General features: G+C 40.9%; 1 protein-coding gene across 1 annotated transcript in view; it reads left to right on the top strand.

The window, feature by feature from the left end:
* appbp2 (amyloid beta precursor protein (cytoplasmic tail) binding protein 2) overlaps positions 1-12,738 on the top strand; it is a 91,713-nt gene extending 78,975 nt beyond the window's left edge. The window contains exons 11-13 of the mRNA XM_068010362.1: positions 1,868-2,058; positions 3,868-4,033; positions 11,166-12,738. Of these exons, the coding sequence (XP_067866463.1) occupies positions 1,868-2,058; positions 3,868-4,033; positions 11,166-11,419 (611 nt within the window). The 3' untranslated portion in view covers positions 11,420-12,738. The remainder of the gene's footprint in view (positions 1-1,867; positions 2,059-3,867; positions 4,034-11,165) is intronic.
* The last annotated feature ends 6,847 nt before the right edge of the window (positions 12,739-19,585 follow it).

Below are 19,585 nucleotides of genomic sequence, written 5' to 3'. Positions count from 1 at the left end.
AGTTTCTATCCCATCATCTAAGTTAATAAATACAGTGAATAGTTGAAGCCCCAAGACAAATCTGATACCGGACACCAGTAGTCACATCCTGCCAATTAGAGTACCTGCCCATTATTCATGCTTTCTGTCTCAAAGAACAAAGAACAGTACAGCACAGGAACAGGCCATTCGGCCCTCCAAGTCTGCGCCGATCTTGATGCCTGCCTAAACTAACACCTTCTGCCCTTCCGGGGCCCATATCCCTCTATTCCCTTCCTATTCATATATTTGTCAAGATGTCTCTTAAACGTCGCTATTGTATCTGCTTCCACCACCTCCCCCGGCAGCAAGTTCCAGGCACTCACCATCCTCTGTGTAAAAAAAACTTGCCTCGCACATCCCCTCTAAACTTTGCCCCTCGAACCTTAAACCTATGTCCCCTAGTAACTTGACTCTTCCACCCTGGGAAAAAGCTTCTGACTATCCACTCTGTCCTTGCCGCTCATAACTTTGTAAACCTCTATCATGTCGCCCCTCCACCTCCGTCATTCCAGTGAAAACAATCTGAGTTTTTCCAACCTCTCCTCATAGCTAATACCCATTTCCTAAGCAGGTCAATAGCTTGCCTTCAGTTCCATGAGCTTCAACTTTAGCTAACTCCCTTATGAGGGTCTCTTATCAAATGCCTTCTGCAAGTCCATATAAATAACATCCATAGACATTGCCCTATCCACCACCTTAGTCACCTCTTCAAAAAAGAATTAATCAAGTTCATCAGGCATCTGATGCTAGTTCTCTGATTTAGTTGAAAATTTTCAAAGTGTTCAGTCACTATCCTTAATTATAGACTCTAGTAATTTCCCAACAACAGATGTTTAGGCTAATTCATCTATAATTCCCAGGTTCTCCCCCCCGCCCCCCCCCTCATTTTAAATAGCAGAGTGACACATGCCACTCCAATTTTCCAATCTAAAAGAGAACTTTGGAAGATTATGGTTAGGGCATCTGCAATGTTCTGACTTACTTTCTTTAAACCTCTGGGATCGAAGCCATCTGATCCCAGAGATTTGATGCCTTTTTTTTTATTTACTATTATTTTGCTGATAATTTTGATGGTCCCCATCCCTGATTTAATAATAGCTCCCTTGGGATGTGGGGCATGCTATCCTCTTCTATAAATATTGACGTAATTATTCAGCATTTTCTTATTTTCAGCCTATATTTGTTATTGTATTTGGAAAAAAGAAAAATGACTAAGCATGAATATGGTGAAAAGCTGGTGTGGAATACCAGTATGAGTAATGGACAGCGTCTGAGCACTGATCTAATCCTCTCATTCCAAGCCTTTCTAAATGCAGGAATGAATATATAGTGACTAACACAGCAAAACCAAATGTTCTTGGCTCCTGCAACTGGATTTTCACGTATTTCCGTTCACTTCTGAATATCATAATATATTGCTCGCTGTGATGTGGCTGGCATGAATTAAGCGTAAAAAAAATTTGATCCTGATTTCGAAACATTCATTCCAGAATGGATGAGGGTTTCAAGGGGGTAGGATTAAATAGGTGTCATTTTTCAGGTAGGGAAGAGAAGCAGATTTTTTTTTTTCTTTTAAAGCCTAATTTCTGTCTGAATATTGAAACCATGCTGTATACTTGATGTCTGACCTTGTGTTAATTCATACACGGGATGTGGGTATTGCTGGCAAGGCCAACATTTATTACCCATCCCTAATTGCCCTTAGGTTGCCTTCTTGAACCGAATGCAGTCTGGTAGATTTCTACTTTCAATCTTCTGGATTTATGAATTCTCAGGGTTACTGTTACTAGTCCTGCCCTCTTTGAAATCTGTTTGCAGATTGATTTTGTCACTGTTTACTTTTCAGCACTTATACTGGAAGAGATTGCTATTGACTGTCATAACAAGGAAACTGAGCAACGGCTCCTTCAGGAGGCTCATGATTTGCACCTTTCTTCGCTTCAGTTAGCCAAGAAAGCCTTTGGAGAGTTCAATGTGCAGACAGCAAAGCACTATGGAAACCTGGGCAGACTCTACCAATCTATGCGGAAGTTCAAGGTAATGCTAAACAATTTGCAACTTTCTTAGACAACAGTTAGAATTTTCAGAACCCATTTTATTCCTGGCCCCTCCCCCTTCCATTCTGCTCCATGAGTATCTTGCAGATTGTTACTTGGCTCCATTTTCGAAAGTCCTGCACCCCACTTGGTTTCTCTTTCTAACTTTCTAGCAATATGTGAAACCCTGTCTTTCGGTTCAACATGAGAAAAATGGAAACTTGCAAATGCTGCTGGTTCTGTTCTTGTATTCGAAAGTTGGCTGAGTGATGGTGTTCAGATTTGTCCAAGAGATTCGCAAGGATGTTGCCTGGTTTGGAGGGCTTGAGTTATAAAGAGAGATTGGATAGGCTGGGTCTGTTTTCCCTGGAGTGAAGGAGGCTGAGAGGGGACATGATGGAGGTATATAAAATTATGAGAGGCATAGATAGGGTAGATAGCCAGAGTCTGTTTCCCATGGTAGGGGTGGCTAAAACTAGAGGGCATAGATTTAAGGTGAGGGGGAGGAGGTTTAAAGGGGATCAAAGGGGTAAATTTTTCACACAAAGAGCAGTGGGTATCTGGAATGAGCTGCCTGAGGAGGTGGTGGAGGCAGGAACAGTAGCAACATTTAAGAGGCATGGACGCGGTGGGCCGAAGGGCCTGTTTCTATGCTGTATGACTGTCAGTCTTATCTGCCACTTTGGTTAATTTAGCACAGTGAGTTATTAATGTCTCCTGACAAGTTTGCAGTTCTTCTGTGGATTTGAATACTTTGTGTAGCAACTACCCTATACTCTGTGTATTCTCCATGTTATTCTGCATGAGATCAAGTCTGCCACAATAAAAACAGGTGAACTTCCTTCCATTCTGACTCAGCTGATATATTTTGCAGTAGCTGCAATCTAATTTTAGTTCAAATGTGCAACCATAATGCACATGTGGCTCAAACAACAAACTGGTCTGAGCCCCTCCAAGAAGTAAACGGGTACACTGCAACTTCATTGTACCACCAATTTCTTGGAGTTGCTACACCTTGAGATTACAAGACAAAGAACTGCTGTAGGAGATCTGGAATAGCAGGCAAGAGAAGGAGTAAAGGTTAAAATGAAGATTGAAGGTACATCCAGGTTTCAAGTAAATAGTTGGAGACAAAAACATGTAATCACTTTGGGCTAGATTTCTTGTATAATATACTTGTAGTTATAGTTCGAATACTGGTATACTACATTAAAAGCTTGACAGCTTGGTGTATCCTTTTTTTTCTCAACACTTGAGCTTTGAAGGCTTGCCCACATTTAGCAATGACTTAGCAATAAATCATTAGAGCACATAAAGATAAAGTGGAATCATTATTTTTGCATCTTTAAAACTAAAGAGAAGTACGTGGCTGCTGCAGACATCAAAAGATGTAACGACAACAGCATGGTTAAATAGAGCAGAAGCTGTTTGTCCCATTTGCTTATGTAGGTTAAGATTAAGAAGTTTTGCAGCTGTCTGCTGGCTATTCCCTTCAGTGGATAAATAAACATGGGTCCAAGACATCCTTTATTGGCTGCAAAGTGGCATTCCTAATGCCATACCTGTGAAATGTCAGCCATAGAATCTTCCATGCTGCTTGGCAGCATTTGAAACTTTAAGGCTCATAGTAGGATACTGATAAACTATAAGAGAATTACTTTTGCTCCCAAGATGTAAAGAAATAGTTCTTTGTACCATTTTATTTTAGTATTCGTTATGGGGCAGTGTTGAAAATTTACCTTCAGTAGACTATTTAGTTCATCTTTATAATTGGCATAGTTATCGCTAATACTTTTCATTGTTTTCATAGGAAGCAGAAGAAATGCATATAAAAGCAATTCAAATTAAGGAGCAACTCTTGGGCCAAGAAGATTATGAAGTGGCACTGTCTGTGGGACATCTTGCATCTCTCTATAACTATGATATGAATCAGTTTGAAGATGCTGAAAAGCTTTATCTGAGATCTATAGCAATAGGTATGTAACATCACTTGAATTTGAGATTGCAATGCCAAAGCAATTAAACCCGTGTTTAGTGTATGTGATTTTATTTGAATTTTAATTATATTTAACAAACAGAAAACTTCCCAAGCAGGCATTTCTAAAATGCTTTGAGCTTTGGCATTCTGATTGGGAGTTCCAGTTCTTAGTCAACTTAAGCAGTGGCCTGGTAGCTACAAATATATTTATTTTATCCACCAGTGTCCTAGTGGTCTGATATTTGTAAATGTCTGGAACGTATGGTATAGGAAAATTGTCAGCACTTTATATCAAAGTTGAATTACCTGGGTAAAAGATTAATGCATTGAATACTCAAAATTGGGGAAAAAACCTTAATATGAATCGTCACCTGGTTGAGCGACCTGGTATAGAAGAGATTTGGTGATGAACAGTTGCCTATTATCGAATGAGTGCATTCACGTTATTGAGAAGCTTCTTTTGGAATACCATTGACCCTTTATTTTGTTTTCTATTTCTCATTTAAATGCTGCCCTCGGCGACATCATCTGAAAACACAATATTGGGTTCCACAGGTACTCTGATGACATCCACCTCTCTCGGCCTCTCTGCTCTGTTTGATTTGTCATACTGCTTATCTGACATCCAGCAGTGGATGAGCAGAAATTTCCTCCAAATAATAATTGGAAAGACTCAAGCCACTGTCATCGGTCCTGACCACAAAATCTATTACCTAGCTACCAACTTCATCCCTCTCCCTTGCAACTTTCTGAGGCTGAACCAGTCCATTTGCAAAGTAGGTGGCTTATTTGACCCAAGATACGCTTCCGACAACATCTGCTCTATTACCAAGACTGCCTATTTCCAGATCTGTAACCTCGTCTGACTCCACTCCTGCCTCAGCTCAAATGCTGCTGAAACCTTCATCTGTGCCTTTCCTACCTCTAGACTTGACTCTTCAAATGCTCTTGTAGCTAGGCTGCCATCTTCCACCTTGCATAAACTTGAGTTCATCCAAACCTTTGCCCCTATCCTAACGCGCACCAAGTCCCATTTACCTATTGCCCCTATGCTTGCTGACCTGCATTGGCTCCGGCAATGTTTCAGTTTTAAAATTCCCATCCTTGTTTCCATGGCCTTGCCACTCCCTATCTCTGTTGTCTCCTCCAGCCCTATAACCATAAAAGATATCTGCACTCCTCCAATTCTGGCCTTTTGCGCATGTCCAGTTTAAATCACTCCACCCTTGGCAGCCATGTGCTCAGCTGCCAAGGTGCTAATCTCTGGAATTCATTCCTTACACCTCCCTACCTCTCAAAATCAACCTCTTTGACTAAGCTTTTGGTGATCTGTCCTAATATTTTGTGTCTTGGTGTCCAATTCTGTTTGGTAGTGCTTGTGTAAAGTGCTTTAGGGCATCTTTCTACATTAAAGATGTTGTACAAATGCAAATTGTTACATGTAGGGCAGAAAGGCTGGCTTTCACATGAACTGAAAGTAGTTCATTTATGCAAGCAAGTCTGAGATAGTGTTATAAGGATTAAGTCTTTTTATTATTTGTATCGACTTTTGGAGATCACAGTGCGTGCGCACTATGTTCTCTGTCTTCTCCAGAAAATGGTAAATATTACTATGTATAGGGTAAAACTAATAGAACTATTTACAAGCAGGATTGATCATCGAAGCTATTTATGCAGCAAGATACTAAAAGTATCCAGGTTACACCATTTCATGCAAACCATTTTTATCAGCAGCTGTGAAGTGTGGTCTCCTGGCCATCCATTCGTTCATTTGTTTTTGACATGTGATTGTCATTGAAACCTGAACTTCACCTGATTGGCATGGATTGGAGTTAACATCTAAAAAACCCATTGTCCTTAAAAGGACCAATAATTTCATTTGCTTAGGTTCAAAGGTTACTGGGGTTGGTTGGGGGGGCAGTGGCCCACCCCGCCCCACCTCCACATTTGCACTCATGATTGAGTTTTTGTTAAGGGCAATTCAAGGGTTCTCGGGCAATTAGGGATGGGCAATAAATGTTGACATATCCAGTAATGTCCACATTTCATGAACAATTTAAAACAAAAAAGGAAGAGAACTTAAATTTTAACTCTATTGTGAAAATTTTCTGAATTTAAGATCGAAGTTTTTACTATTTAACATACGACAAAATTTCTGCTTTCACCACTGATTATAGATTGTATTTTGAAGTAAGCATCTAGCTATAAAACAAACCGGTTCTTAAATGTGCATGCTACTGTATAGTAACTTGTTTAAACAGTGTATAGTATTGTGAGCACAGTAAGATTTGAAATGGTTTGCAAAATACAATACAGTAAAGCAAAGGTGTAATTAGAAAGTTTCTTGTGTGTCTTCTGGTGGTCTGTTATTCATTGCACAATTAGTGCTGCATACACCACAATCATTTCATGCTGCAAGTCTGTCCAGTTTGTTCACCATAGTCTACGCCTCGCATGAGTAGTTGGCTGCTTCATCCATACTGTCAGCGTCTTCCTCTTCGTTTTTGTCTTTCTGCAGTGGCAGCAGATATGACTTCTGTGACTATAACCTGAGTACATAGTATGCATTTATATGCATGTCAAAGCTACATATAGAACTTGTTCTTTTATATTTGCATCTACCAGCTCGTTTAGGCCCTCAGCCACAAGAAATGACTCTCCTGCAGTTTCTTTCCTACTGCAGTGACAACAGTTTTTCAGTCACCCAATTTCTGTCCAGCCTGCAGAATGTTATTGCTTTAACTACACATGGTAATAGGCACTCATGAAATTTTGAGGCTTTTGGTATTTGTTCTTGGAACGTGAGTGTCGCTGGTAAGATCAACATTTATTGCCCATCTCTAATTGCCCTTGAAAAGGTGGGTGGTGAGGCGTCACCTTAAACTGTTGCAGTCCATGTAGTATAGGTACATCCACAGTGCTGTTAAGAGAGTTTTCCAGGATTTTGACCCAGGAACAGCGATATAGTTCTAAGTCGGGATGGGGTGTGTGACTTGGAGGGAGTTTGCAGCTGTTGGTGGTCCCATGCATCTGCTGCTGTTCTAGGTGGTAGAGGTCACTGATTTGGAAGGTTGTGTTGAAGGAGTCTTGGTGAGTTGCTGCAGTGCATCCTGTAGATGGTACACACTGCAGCCAGTGTGTGCTGGTGGTGGAGGGAGTGAATGTTTCAGGTGGTGGATGGGATACTGATCAAGCAAACTGCTTTGTTTTGGATGGTGTTGAACTTCGAGTATTGTTGGAGTTGCAGTCATCCAGGCAAGTGGAGAGTATTCAATCACATTCCTGACTCATGCCTTGCAGATGGTGGACAGACTTTGGGGAGTCAGGAGGTGAGGTACTCTCTGCAGAATTCCCAGCCTCTGACCTGCTCTAGCCACAGTATTTATATGGCTGGTCCAGTTAAGTTTCTGGTCAATTGTAACCTGCAGGATGTTAATGAGTCATAGTCATTTACAGCATAGAAGGAGGCCGTTCGGCTCTAGTCCATGCGGCTCTCCGCAGAGCAATCCAGTCAGTCCCACTCTCCCTCTTGATCCCCTTATCCCTGGAGGTTTATTTCTTTCAAGTGCGCATCCATTTTCCTTTTGAAATCATCGTCTTTGCTTCCACCACCCTCATGGGCAGCGCGTTCCAGGTCCTTACCACTCGGTGTTTAAAAATTTCAAACCTGGAAACTTTAAAGCTATTGTTTAATACAGAACGTGTGGGTGGGAGATTCAGTGATGATGCCCTTGTCAGGGAAGATGGTTAGATTTTGTCTTGTTGGAGGTGGTCATTGCTCACCACCTGTGTGGTGAGAATGTTACTTTCAACTTATCACTTCAAGCCTAAATGTTGTCCAGATCTTGTTGCATGAGGGCATGGATTGCTTCAGTATCTGAGGAGTTATGAATGGTACTGAGGACTGTGCAGTCATCAATGAACATCCCTTATGTTGGAGGGAAGGTCATTGATGAGGCAGCTGAAGATGGTTGGGCTCAGGACAGGGCCTGAGGATCTCTTGCATTAATGCCCTGGGACTGAGATGATTGGCTTTGAACAACAACAACTATCTTGCTTTGTGTTAAGTATGACTCCAACCAGTGGAGAGATTTCCCTTGATTCCTGTTGACTTCGGTTTTGCTCGGGCTGCTTGGTGCTGCACATGGTCAAATGCTGCCTTGATGTCAAGTGCAGTGACTCGCACCTCACCTCTGGAATTCAACTGTTTTTGTCCATATTTGGACCAAGGCTGTAATGAGGTCTGGACCTGCGTGTCCCTTGGAGGAACCCAAACTGAGCATCGTTGAGCAGGTTATTGCTGTGTCAGTGCCGCTTGATAGAACATGTCGTCAACAGTGCTGTCACTTTGCTGATGATTGAATGTAGATTGACGGGGTAGTAATTGCCTGGTTTGGATTTGTCCTGCTTTTTGTGGACAGGTCATATCTGGGCAATTTTCCACATTGTCGGGTAGATGCCACTGTTGTAACTATACTGGAACAGCTTGGCTAAAGGCACGTCTAGTTCTGGAGCACGTCTTCAGTACTACAGCTGGATGTTGTGAGGCCCATAGACTTTGCTGTATCCAGTACCTTCACGTGCAGTGAATTGAATTGGCTGAAGACTGGCATCTATGTTGGTGGAGACCTCTGAAGGAGGCTGAGATGGATCATCCACTTAGCACTTCCAGCTGAAGGTGGTTGCAAATGCTTCAGCCTTGTCTTTTGCACTGATGTGCTGGGCTCCTGCCATCATTGAGGATGGGGATGGTTTTGGAGCCGCATCCTCCGGTTAGTTGTTGAATTGTTCACTGCCATTCATGACTGGATGTGGCAGGACTGCAGAGCTTTGATTTGATCTGTTGATTGTAGAATCGCTTAGCTCTGGCTATAGCTTGGTGGCAGGTTAATATTTACACTGAATTTTTAAGGTGAGTGGGGAAATTATCCAAGATTAGGTAACCTCCCTTCTATCTTTAGCATGTTCCCAGATCCACTGAGCTGAGAGTGTTTTATTTGACAAGAATTGGTTAAGCATCCCAAAGTTGCATTTTTTAAACCCTCTTATCAGAAAACTTGCAACAAGATGGGGAGCAAAATGTGGCACCAACTTTTAGTCATTGCATGAGATAGAATTGGCCGCCTCCCTCTTCATTCAAAACACTATGCCATTCCACAACTTGAAATTATAAAGCCAGTGGTCTCTCCAGCAAGCCCAAGTTGTTGAGTGCATTGTCTTGCCTTTTCTGCTCTGTTGACTGCTATTTGTTTTCATTTTGGGTAAACCACTTTAAAGTCCTCCTTTCAGTTATGGACATTGACTGTTCTTTATTGTTTAAGCTTGTTAAGCTGTACATCAGTAACATTTGCATATCATGTATTTCTGCACAATTTGTTTTCCCCCCCATGGTACCACTGAGCACTTTCATAGCAACTAGCATTGCTAACTTTAATGCTTTCACTTTGCCTTTTCACTCATTTCTTCATCTGCACGGTTACTGAAGTAAACTGTTTAGCTATCTTCCAGGAAAAATTGTGGTTCAGGTTGCACTATTCAGTTTGGCTTTATGATTTTGGTTATGGAAGGAATACATGGTGTTTCTGAAAATAAAATGTGGTAGCAAGAGGTTTTGTAACCATTCTGTCCAAATACCACTCTTTCCAACCTTGCCTTTCTCTCCAAGGTTCTGGAGTGTGTTGCAGCTACCCACCTCTGCGCTTACTCTCCAATCACTCTGTTGTTATCCCTTTTGATCTGGCTTCTGTCCCACATATGTAGCATTGAAACCATCCTGGTAAAAGTTACTAATGACTTTCTGTATGACTGTCACCATGGTGTATTATTCCTCTTAGACTGTCTAATACCACAAGCAGTCAACCACATAATCTTCCACTGCCTTTCTTCTGAAGTCCAGCACTCCTATTTATTCCAGTGGAGCAACACATTTCCGAGAATGGCTTCTCTTCGTGCCCACAGTGACCTTTACTACATCAAAGCACATGCCTTGGTTCCTCCTATTTTTCAACTGTATGTTTTCCCTCAGTGACTTTATCCATAATATGGGGTCAACTTTCATATGTGGTCTCAATCACTACCTTAATTACAGGACTGTTACTGTGTTGTCTAAATGTCATACTTATATCAAGTTGTGGGTGAGTGCAAACTTTCTGAAGCTCAACAATGAGATGGAAGCCATTCTGTTTAGCCCCTTACTGGAAACTCTGCACCATAGCCCTGATCATCTCTCTGTCTCTCTCTCATTTATTTATTTAGAGATACAGCACTGAAACAGGCCCTTCGGCCACCGAGTCTGTGCCGACCATCAACCACCCATTTATACTAATCCTACACTAATCCCATATACCTACCTATACTAGGGGCAATTTATAATGGCCAATTTACCTATCAACCTGCAAGTCTTTGGCTGTGGGAGGAAACCGGTGAAAACCCACGCGGTCACAGGGAGAACTTGCAAACTCCGCACAGGCAGTACCCAGAATTGAACCCGGGTCGCTGGAGCTGTGAGGCTGCGGTGCTAACCACTGTTAAAACTTGGCATCCTGTTTGATGCCAATCATTGCCTTAAATCCCACATCCAGACTTCTCAACAAGATTTCCTACAGTGCATCACATTCAAATTCCTCTATGATCTCATCATACCCCCACCTCATACATTTCCCCCTCCTGCAACTCTGGCCTGTTGAATGTTTCCACTCCCTCAACCCTTATTGGTGGCAGAGCACTCAATGCCCTCTCTTCCATTCTCTGGAATTATTTCCCTAAATCTCTCTGCCTTACTATATCCCCCTCAGTCAAATATTTCCTTGTAAATTCTACCTGTTCAACCAAGTAGTTAGCCACCTCCAGCATTGAGTTATGGATCAGCTTGGAACATTTTACTGTATTACAGGTGTATCTAAGTATATATAAAGGTTGTAAATTTAATACTGTTGGATCATAGCCTGGTCAAAAACTTTGCTACTGAGATTGGCAATGAAGTTCAATATATATGTATGAAGGTTAGTCACCTTGGTTCAAAGGTAAATTAACCATCATTTTGATGTCAGATTTATCAAAAAGGCTTGATTGTGATCGTGTTAAAGAATTGGTCTTGTTCATTAGTAAAGTTCTGTGTGATGTGTTTGCAGGAAAGAAGTTATTTGGAGAAGGTTACAGTGGACTGGAGTATGATTATAGAGGACTCATCAAACTGTACAACTCTATTGGCAATTTTGAGAAAGTATTTGAATACCATAATATTCTGTCTAACTGGAACCGTCTGCGGGACCGACAGTTTGCCATCAGTGATGCCCTTGAGGATGTAAATAGCAGCACACAATCCACAGAGGAGGTGGTCAGATTGTTTCTGTTGGCTCAGCCTACAATTGGACAGGGTTGCTGAGGATCAAAACAGGATTAAATTGTCACATGCAGTCTTTATTCCCTGGACTACAAGGGAGAAGCATACTGTGAAACAATCCAGTAACTACACTTAATACCATTAGGGTAATAACTTTCATTTAGGTGTTAAGCTCAGAGGTAATGGAAAAAACAATTCATGTAATAGATACAAGACTAGGAAAGAACTGACCGGAAACAGTCGCCGTGGCATGTCATTGTCTAGTAAAGTTTGCAAATGCTGATGGCATGAAGGATTTGTCTCAGCGCCTGAATGCCAATTATATTGGTTAAAGTGAAGTTATTTTGCAGCTGCAGCCTTTTACTGTTTTTTTAAAATTATATTTCCAGCCATTTGCTGCTAACCACATGTAACTTTTGAATAGTAATCCAACCATTTCTTAATGCATATTCAGATCATTTCAGGATGTGCAAGTGGATTTCAAACGCTCAGGCCTTGCTGACTATTGGTTGAATTTTTTTTTGCATCTTGAAAGATGTTGCTGTTCCCTGTAAAGTATGCTAACAGGTGCCATTGCACTGCCTGCCTCCACAGACTTGCAGCTGTCCTAATTATTTTGCTGTGTCACCAACTGCAAAATGACATCCTTAAGCGCACTGTGATAGGTTTGCTGTACATTACAGTATGTTAATATATTCCTAGGTATCTATAGCATGAGTGGCCTTAGTGAGTTTGTTGAAGTGCACATTTTTAAAAATGAAATATTAAAGGATATATCTAGAAGTTGGTTTGTGGTGCACAAGTTCTGTGTTGGATCACTAACTAATGTTTTTAGGTACCATTTGTCATCCTTTTTTTAAATTCAATTTATATTCCTCATTGGGAATAATGTTGCCATGTTCTGCATTAAGTGAATAATAAAGTTTTGATAACATTGAGAATATGGAAATGAAAAAGGTCAACTGTGTTCATTTTATTGTACATTTAAGTAAACTGTACTATTTTTGTATTTTCCTGAATTGCTTTGACAGCATTGGCTTAACACTTACCATTTTCAGCCTCTGCTGTTTGAAAGCAAAATGACAAGCAGACACTCAATACTTGAGCAGGAATCCATGTAATAGTGCCACGCTGAATTTATACAATGACATCATATTTTGTGTTCCATTTTAAATAATTCCATTATTTGTGTACAGAAACTGTGTATCAACATACAGGCTGCAGCGCCCAACATTATGTGCAACCATCAACCCATTATTGCTTATGTTTGTAACAAACATTGTGATATTCTGTAACTGTACTACTATAAAACATTATTGATCTAAATATAGTGTTCATGCACAATCTGTCTTTGCTTCTTAGTTGATTGTGGAATTCATTTGTATTTTCATTGTGTATTTTTAAATGAGGTACCTTTTCTATAGATACTTTGATGCATTTAATTCATGTGCATGAGTATAACAAGCAGCAAAAGGCATTGTTTCTTTCCTGCATTTTGCCTAGGAAAATGTCAAATGCTCATATTAGAAATAATTTTAAGAGCCCAACTGAGGAGTGGGGAAACAGAAGCAGACCAATGTACATCATTTGAGTAATACTTTTATCAGATTGCTGTTTCAAAAGCCCTGCCACTGCAGGTATGCTTGCAAGGAGTCATCACTACTTTTACCTTGGTTGCTATCATAGCATTTAGTGGGAAGCTTACAGAACAGTTACTCTAGGGTTTGTCACAAGAGTGAATGTAGTTTTAGAATGGTAAAGGAGTTTGGGACAAGGTACTGTGATCACAAAGTATAAAACTGCAGGGGCTGTTAATTAGCAGCAAGTGTAAAACATTTTAAATTCATATGGATATTCCAGCCCATTTTACCATATACCCAATTATTCAGTTGCTATGTCCACTGAATGTGTACTTTTTTTAACGACAATTTTGAAATTCATTTATTTGTCTTGAGCAACTGTGCATGGTAAACATCTAACATTTGGTAGTAAACTATATTTGACACTTCCAAAAATGGCCTGAAATGTTTACAATAGTTGCATACTTTGTAGAAATTTTGGTTTACTAACTATCAGTTTCTTTAAACTTACCTTTTCGTAGTTAGAATTTGTAGTAACATAACTGTACCCTTAGATTATAGCAAGTTATATGGTTGTTTTGATTTAAAATCAAATCTTATTGATAATGGAACACGCTTTAAAGTTATATGGTAATAAATCTTCTGTCTGATACTGTTATGATAGTATAACAAGAGAGGAACAGTGAAACAGCTGTTCATTTTAACATTCCATCTACCGTGTGCTACCAAAATAACATTTTGCCTTGCATAGAAAAACTACACATTCCATGTAACTAATTTAAATAGCATTGTGCAGTAAATTTAAAGTTCAAGCACAGGGCAAGAAATGTAAATGCAGGATTATTTTGGTTAATTTTCTTATGTGCAGAAGTCTCATCAGAACTGTGATCATCTCCTAGAGATAGTCCAAATCTATGATTGCACTATACACTAAAGACCTACACTACATATTGGTATTAATCAGAAATTAATACCTGAATATTTGTAAATTGAATTTTTAATTTTATGCAAGTGCATTCTTCTATTAATGGCCCAAGCATGGTTATAAGCACTGATTCTGCTTTCCTTCAATGTTTTGTGACAATTATTTCATGTTTTCCTGTTCAGAAGAATTTATACAAGCAATTTAGTACAGGCCAATGAAGCTGAATGATTAAACTTGTACTCTTCAATCGTATTACCTTCCCTGATGGTCCAAGCTTCTAAATGTATAATAGGCCTAAGGCATTATTTTAGTATTAGAGTCCCATGAACAGGACTACTTTCAAATAAAACTGGCAAATAAGTAAGGTACATAATTCTGTAGTATTTGCATTTTGCTTCCTGTCTTTTTGTCAAAATTGTGGCATTACTGTGATGTGGAGACAGTCATTTATGGCACAGGAGGAGGCCATCTGGCCTAGAATCTGTGCTTGCTCTCCATGGAGCTATCCAGTCAGTCCCACTCCCTCGCTTGATCCCCATACCCAGCAAGTCTATTTCTCTATTTCTCTCTAGAGGCCATCCAACCTCCTCTTGGAAGTCACTGTCTGCCTCCACCACCCTTGTGGGCAATGTCGAAGCAGAGTTAACGTTTCAGGTCTGTGACCATTCATCAGATGTTGAAGGGTCGCAGACTTGAAACATTAATTCTGTTTATCTCCCCACAGATGCTGCCAGACCTGCTGAGTATTTCCGGCACTTTTTGTTCTCATTAAAACAATTCTAGAGTTGCTTAAATAAGTTGGCTTTGTATTGATATGAGACCACCTCCTACAAGTACCCAAATAGACAAGTTTCCTGGCCTACAGCCAACTTTCCTTCACTCTAGCTTATAAAAGTACAATATTAAACACATTGTGTCATCTGTGGCTCAGGTGGTAGTACTCCCACCTCTACGTCCCAATCCAGAACTTGAGCATAAAATTGAAGGCTGTCACTCTCTTACAGTACTGAGGGAGTGCAGCACTGTCAGAAACGACAGGTCTGGGATGGGACAGGTGAGTTATCCCCAGTGTCCTGGCCAATATTTATCCCTCAATGATCAGCAATATAGTTGTTACCTTCCGGCAGCGGAGAGCAGTCCAGGTGCGGTGGAGTTTGAAAAGAAAATCATGACATCACAGGAAAGCTGCAAGGTGATTGGTTGGTGAATAACAACGGTTAGTGCCTGGCAATGTCTTTAAAAAATCAGGGGAAAGTTTTTTTTAAAAAAAGACTATAAGTGATGAGGTTACTACTACGGAAGTGTTTTTTAAAATTAGTGTAATTTGTTAAGGACTTTAGAATGTAGTGGTTGTGGCTTTTTTTAAAGGGAGTAACTAATCTAAAGGTAAGTCATGGCAGGAGAGCTCACACCTGTGATATGCTCCTCCTGTGCTGTGGGAAATCAGGGACGCTTCCAGTGTCCCTGACGACCATTTGTGCAGGAAGTGTATCCATCTGCAGCTACTAGCTACCTGCATTACGGAGCTGGAGTTGTGGGTGGATTCACTGTGGAGCATCCACGATGCTGACGTGGCTAGCAGGTTTAGCGAGGTGGTCACACCGCAGGTAATGGCTGACCACCAAGTGGAGTAGTAGGCACAGGTAGGTAGTGCAGGAGTCCCCTGTGGCCATCCCCCTCTCAAACAGATATACTGCTTTGGATACTGTTGGGAGGGATGGCCTCCCAGGAGAAAGCAGCAACAGCCAGTTTGTGGCATCATGGATGGCTCTGCTGCACAGCAGAGAGCTTATAATGATGAGATTTAACTGTAAGGGGAACAAACAGGCGTTTGTGACTGCAAACGAGACTCCACGATGCTAAGTTGCCTCCCTGGTGCTAGGATCAAAGATGTCTCTGAGCGGCTGCAGGACGTTCTGAAGGGTGAACAGCCAGTGGTCGTGGTACATGTCAGTACCAACGACATGGGCAGAAAAAGGGATGAGGTCCTGCAAGATGAATTTAAGGAGTTCGGTGCTAAATTTAAAAAGTAGGACCTCAAAGGTAATCTCAGGATTACTTCCTGTGCCACATGTTAGTGAGTATAGGAACAGGAGAATAGACCAGACGAATGTGTGGCTGGAGATAGGGATTTAGATTCCTGGGACATCGGGACCAGTACTGGGAAAGGCGGGACCTGTACAACCGGGATGGGTTACACCCAGGCATGACCGAAACCAATGCCCTCGCAGGGTCATTTGCTACTGCTGTTGGGGAGGATTTAAACTAGAATGGCAGGGGGATGGGAATCAGAGTGGGGAGAGTGAGAAGGGGGAAACAAGAAACAAAAAGACAAACGTGGAAGACATAGAAATCAAGGGCAAAAAACAAATAGCGCCATAATGTGAAATAATGCTAAGATGACGAAGAATGTTAAAAAGACTAACCTAAAGGCATTGTGTCTCAATGCGCGGAGTATTTGCAATAAGGTAGGCAAATTAACCATGCAAATCGATGATATAGTTGCGGTTACAGAAGCATGGCTGCAGGGTGACCAAGGATGGGAACTGAACATCTAAGGGTATTCAATATTTAGGAAGGACAGGCAAAAAAGGGAAAGGAGGTGGAGTAGCGTTGTCAGTAAAAGAGGAAATCAGTACAATAGTGAGGAAGGATATTAGCAGAGAATTCTGATGTGGAATCTGTATGGGTGGAACTAAGAAACACCAAGGGGCAGAAAATGTTGGTGGGGGTTGTATATAGACCCCCAAACAGTGGTAATGTAGAGGATGGCATTAAACAGGAAATTAGAAACGCATGCAACTGTAACTATGGGTGACCTTAATCTACATATTACTAATTTGGTTTGCCCAATCTATAATACTGTAGAGGAGGAATTCCTGGAGTGTGTACGTGATGGTTTTTGGACCAATTACGTTGAGGAACCAACTAGAGAACAGGCCATACTAGACTGGGTATTGTGTAATGAGAAAGGATTAGTTAACAATCTTGTGTGGGGTCCCTTGGGGAAGAGTGACCATAACATGATAGAATTCTTCATTAAGATGGAGAGTGAGAGAGTTGATTCTGAGACTAGGGTCCTGAATCTAAATAAAGGAAACTATGAAGGTATGAGGTGCAAGTTGGCTATGACAGAGTGGGGAACTTAAAGGGTTGACCATGGATAAGAGCGCATAGATGAATTACAACAATTGTTTTTATTTTTGCATCAGACAGGAATGAACAGGAAGGGTGGCTCAACCGTGGCTTACAAAAGAAATTAGGGATAGTATTCGATCCAAGGAGGAGAAATATAAAATGGCCAGAACAAGCAACAAACCTGAGGATTGGGAGCAGTTTAGAATTCAGCAAAGGAGGACAAAGGGATTGATTAAGAGGAGGAAAATAGAGTCGGAGAGTAAGCTTGCAGAGAACATAAACACTGTAAAAATTTCTATAGATATGGGAAGAAAAAAAGATTAAAGACGACAAATGTGAGTCCCTTAGAGTCAGAAATGGGGGAATTCATAATGGGGAACAAAGAAATGACAGACCAATTGAATACATACTTTGGTCCTGTCTTCAGAGGACGACACAAATTACCTCCCAAAAGTGTTGGGGAGCAGAGGGTCTAGTAAGAAGGAGGAACTGTATGAAATCAGTATTAGTAGAGAAATGGTGATAGGGAAATTGATGGGATTGAAGGCTGATAAGTCCCCACCCCAGAGTACACAAGGAAGTGGCCCTAGAAATAGTAGATGCATTATAGACTCGAACAGTTCCAACAGATTGAAGGGTAGCTAATGTAACCCCACTATTTAAAAACAGAGGCAGAGAGAAAACAGGGAATTATAGACTGGTTAGCCTGACATCAGTAGTGGGGAAAATGCTAGAGTCCATTATAAAAGCAGGATTGGACAAAGTCAACATGGATTTACAAAAGGGAAATCATGCTTGACAAATCTACTAGAATTTTTTGAGGATGTATCTAGTAGAATAGATAAGGGAAAACCAGTGTCTTTGGACTTTCAGAAGGCTTTCGATAAGGTCCCACATAAGAGATTAGCGTGCAAAATTAAAGCTAATGGGATAGGGGATAAGGTACTGACATGGATAGAGAACTGATTGGCAGACAGGAAACAAAGAGTAGGAATAAATAAGTCTCTTTCCGAGTGGCAGGCAGTGACCAGTGGGGTACCGCAAGGATCAGTACTAGCACCCCAGCTATTCACTATATATTAATGATATAGATGAGGGAATTAAATGTAATATATCCAAGTTTTCAGATGACACAAAGCTGTGAAGAGGATGCAGAGATTTGGACAGGTTGAGTGAGTGGGCAAATACATGGCAGATGCAGTATAATGTGGATAAATGTGAGGTTATCCACTTTGGTGGCAAAAACAGAAAGGCAGATTATCATCTGAACGGCGATAGATTGGGAAAGGGGGAGGTGCAGCAAGACCTAGGTGTCCTTATGCACCAGTCACAAAGTAAGCATGCAGGTACAGCAGGCAGTTAAGGTAAATGGTATGTTGGCCTTCATAGCGCGAAGATTAGAATACAGGAGCAAGGATGGCTTGCTGCAATTATACAAGGCCTTGGTGAGACCACATCTGATGTATTGTGTGCAGTTTTGGTCTTATCTGAGGAAGGATGTTCTTGCTATGGAGGGAGTGCAGCGAAGGTTCACCAGACTGATTCCTGGGATGGCAGGACAGACGTATGAAGAGAGATTGGGTCGATTAGGCTTGTATTTGCTAGAGTTTAGAAAAAAAGAGAGGGGATCTCATAGAAACCTACAAAATTCTAACAGGACTAGACACAGGAAGGATGTTCCCGATGGCGGGAAAGTCCAGGGGTCACAGTCTAAGGCGTAAGCCATTTAGGACTGAGATGAGGAGGGATTTCTTCACCTAGAGAGTGGTGAACCTATGAAATTCTCTACCACGGAAAGCAGTTGAGGCCAATTCATTAAATATATTCAAGAAAAGAGTTATAGTTCTTCGGGCTAGTGGGATCAAGGGATATGGGGAGAAAGCGGGAACCGCTTACTGAGTTTGGATGATCAGCCATGTTCGTATTAAATGGCAGAGCAGGCTCAAAGGGCTGAATGACCTACTCCTATTTTTCTATATTATTATGACATTGCTGTTTGTGGGAGCTTGCTGTGTACAATTTGCTGCATTTCCTACATGGCAAACAGTGGCAACACTTCATTGGCTGTTAAGTGCTTTGGGATAACTTGAGGGCATGAAAAGTGTACATAAATGCTTTTTTTCACATTGATTTGAAAGTTTCCTTTGAGGATTCAAAATGGTTGCATATGCAATAAAGATAAGTTACTGAGATGATTTGAAAATAAAGTTGTTCCATAAATGGAAGGGACAGAATATTCACCCTTGAAGCAAGGGTGTGAATTCTTTACCCTGCCCCCCACCCCCACCATTTCAGACTTTTAGATCACAACTTTTCAGAAAATACCCAGTCTTAGAATAGCAACAATGGCATCCTCCACCAGTTTTTCCTTTTTGTAGGAAGATACCTCTGAGCAACACAGCTCAAGCTTGTAATTGGGTGGAATGAGAAATCCAAGTTGTAAACTCACTGCAGTATACAATAAAATGCAGCATTTTTTTCTTATAAGTAGAAGAGATCATTTCTTTAAAAATGAACAGGACTGGAGCGGCAATTACTTCAAGATAAATCACAAATAAGTGAAAC

The sequence above is a fragment of the Heterodontus francisci genome, chromosome 30 (assembly GCF_036365525.1).
Source record: "Heterodontus francisci isolate sHetFra1 chromosome 30, sHetFra1.hap1, whole genome shotgun sequence".
Taxonomy (NCBI): Eukaryota; Metazoa; Chordata; class Chondrichthyes; order Heterodontiformes; family Heterodontidae; genus Heterodontus; species Heterodontus francisci.
This window is presented reverse-complemented; position numbering and strand designations above follow the sequence as displayed.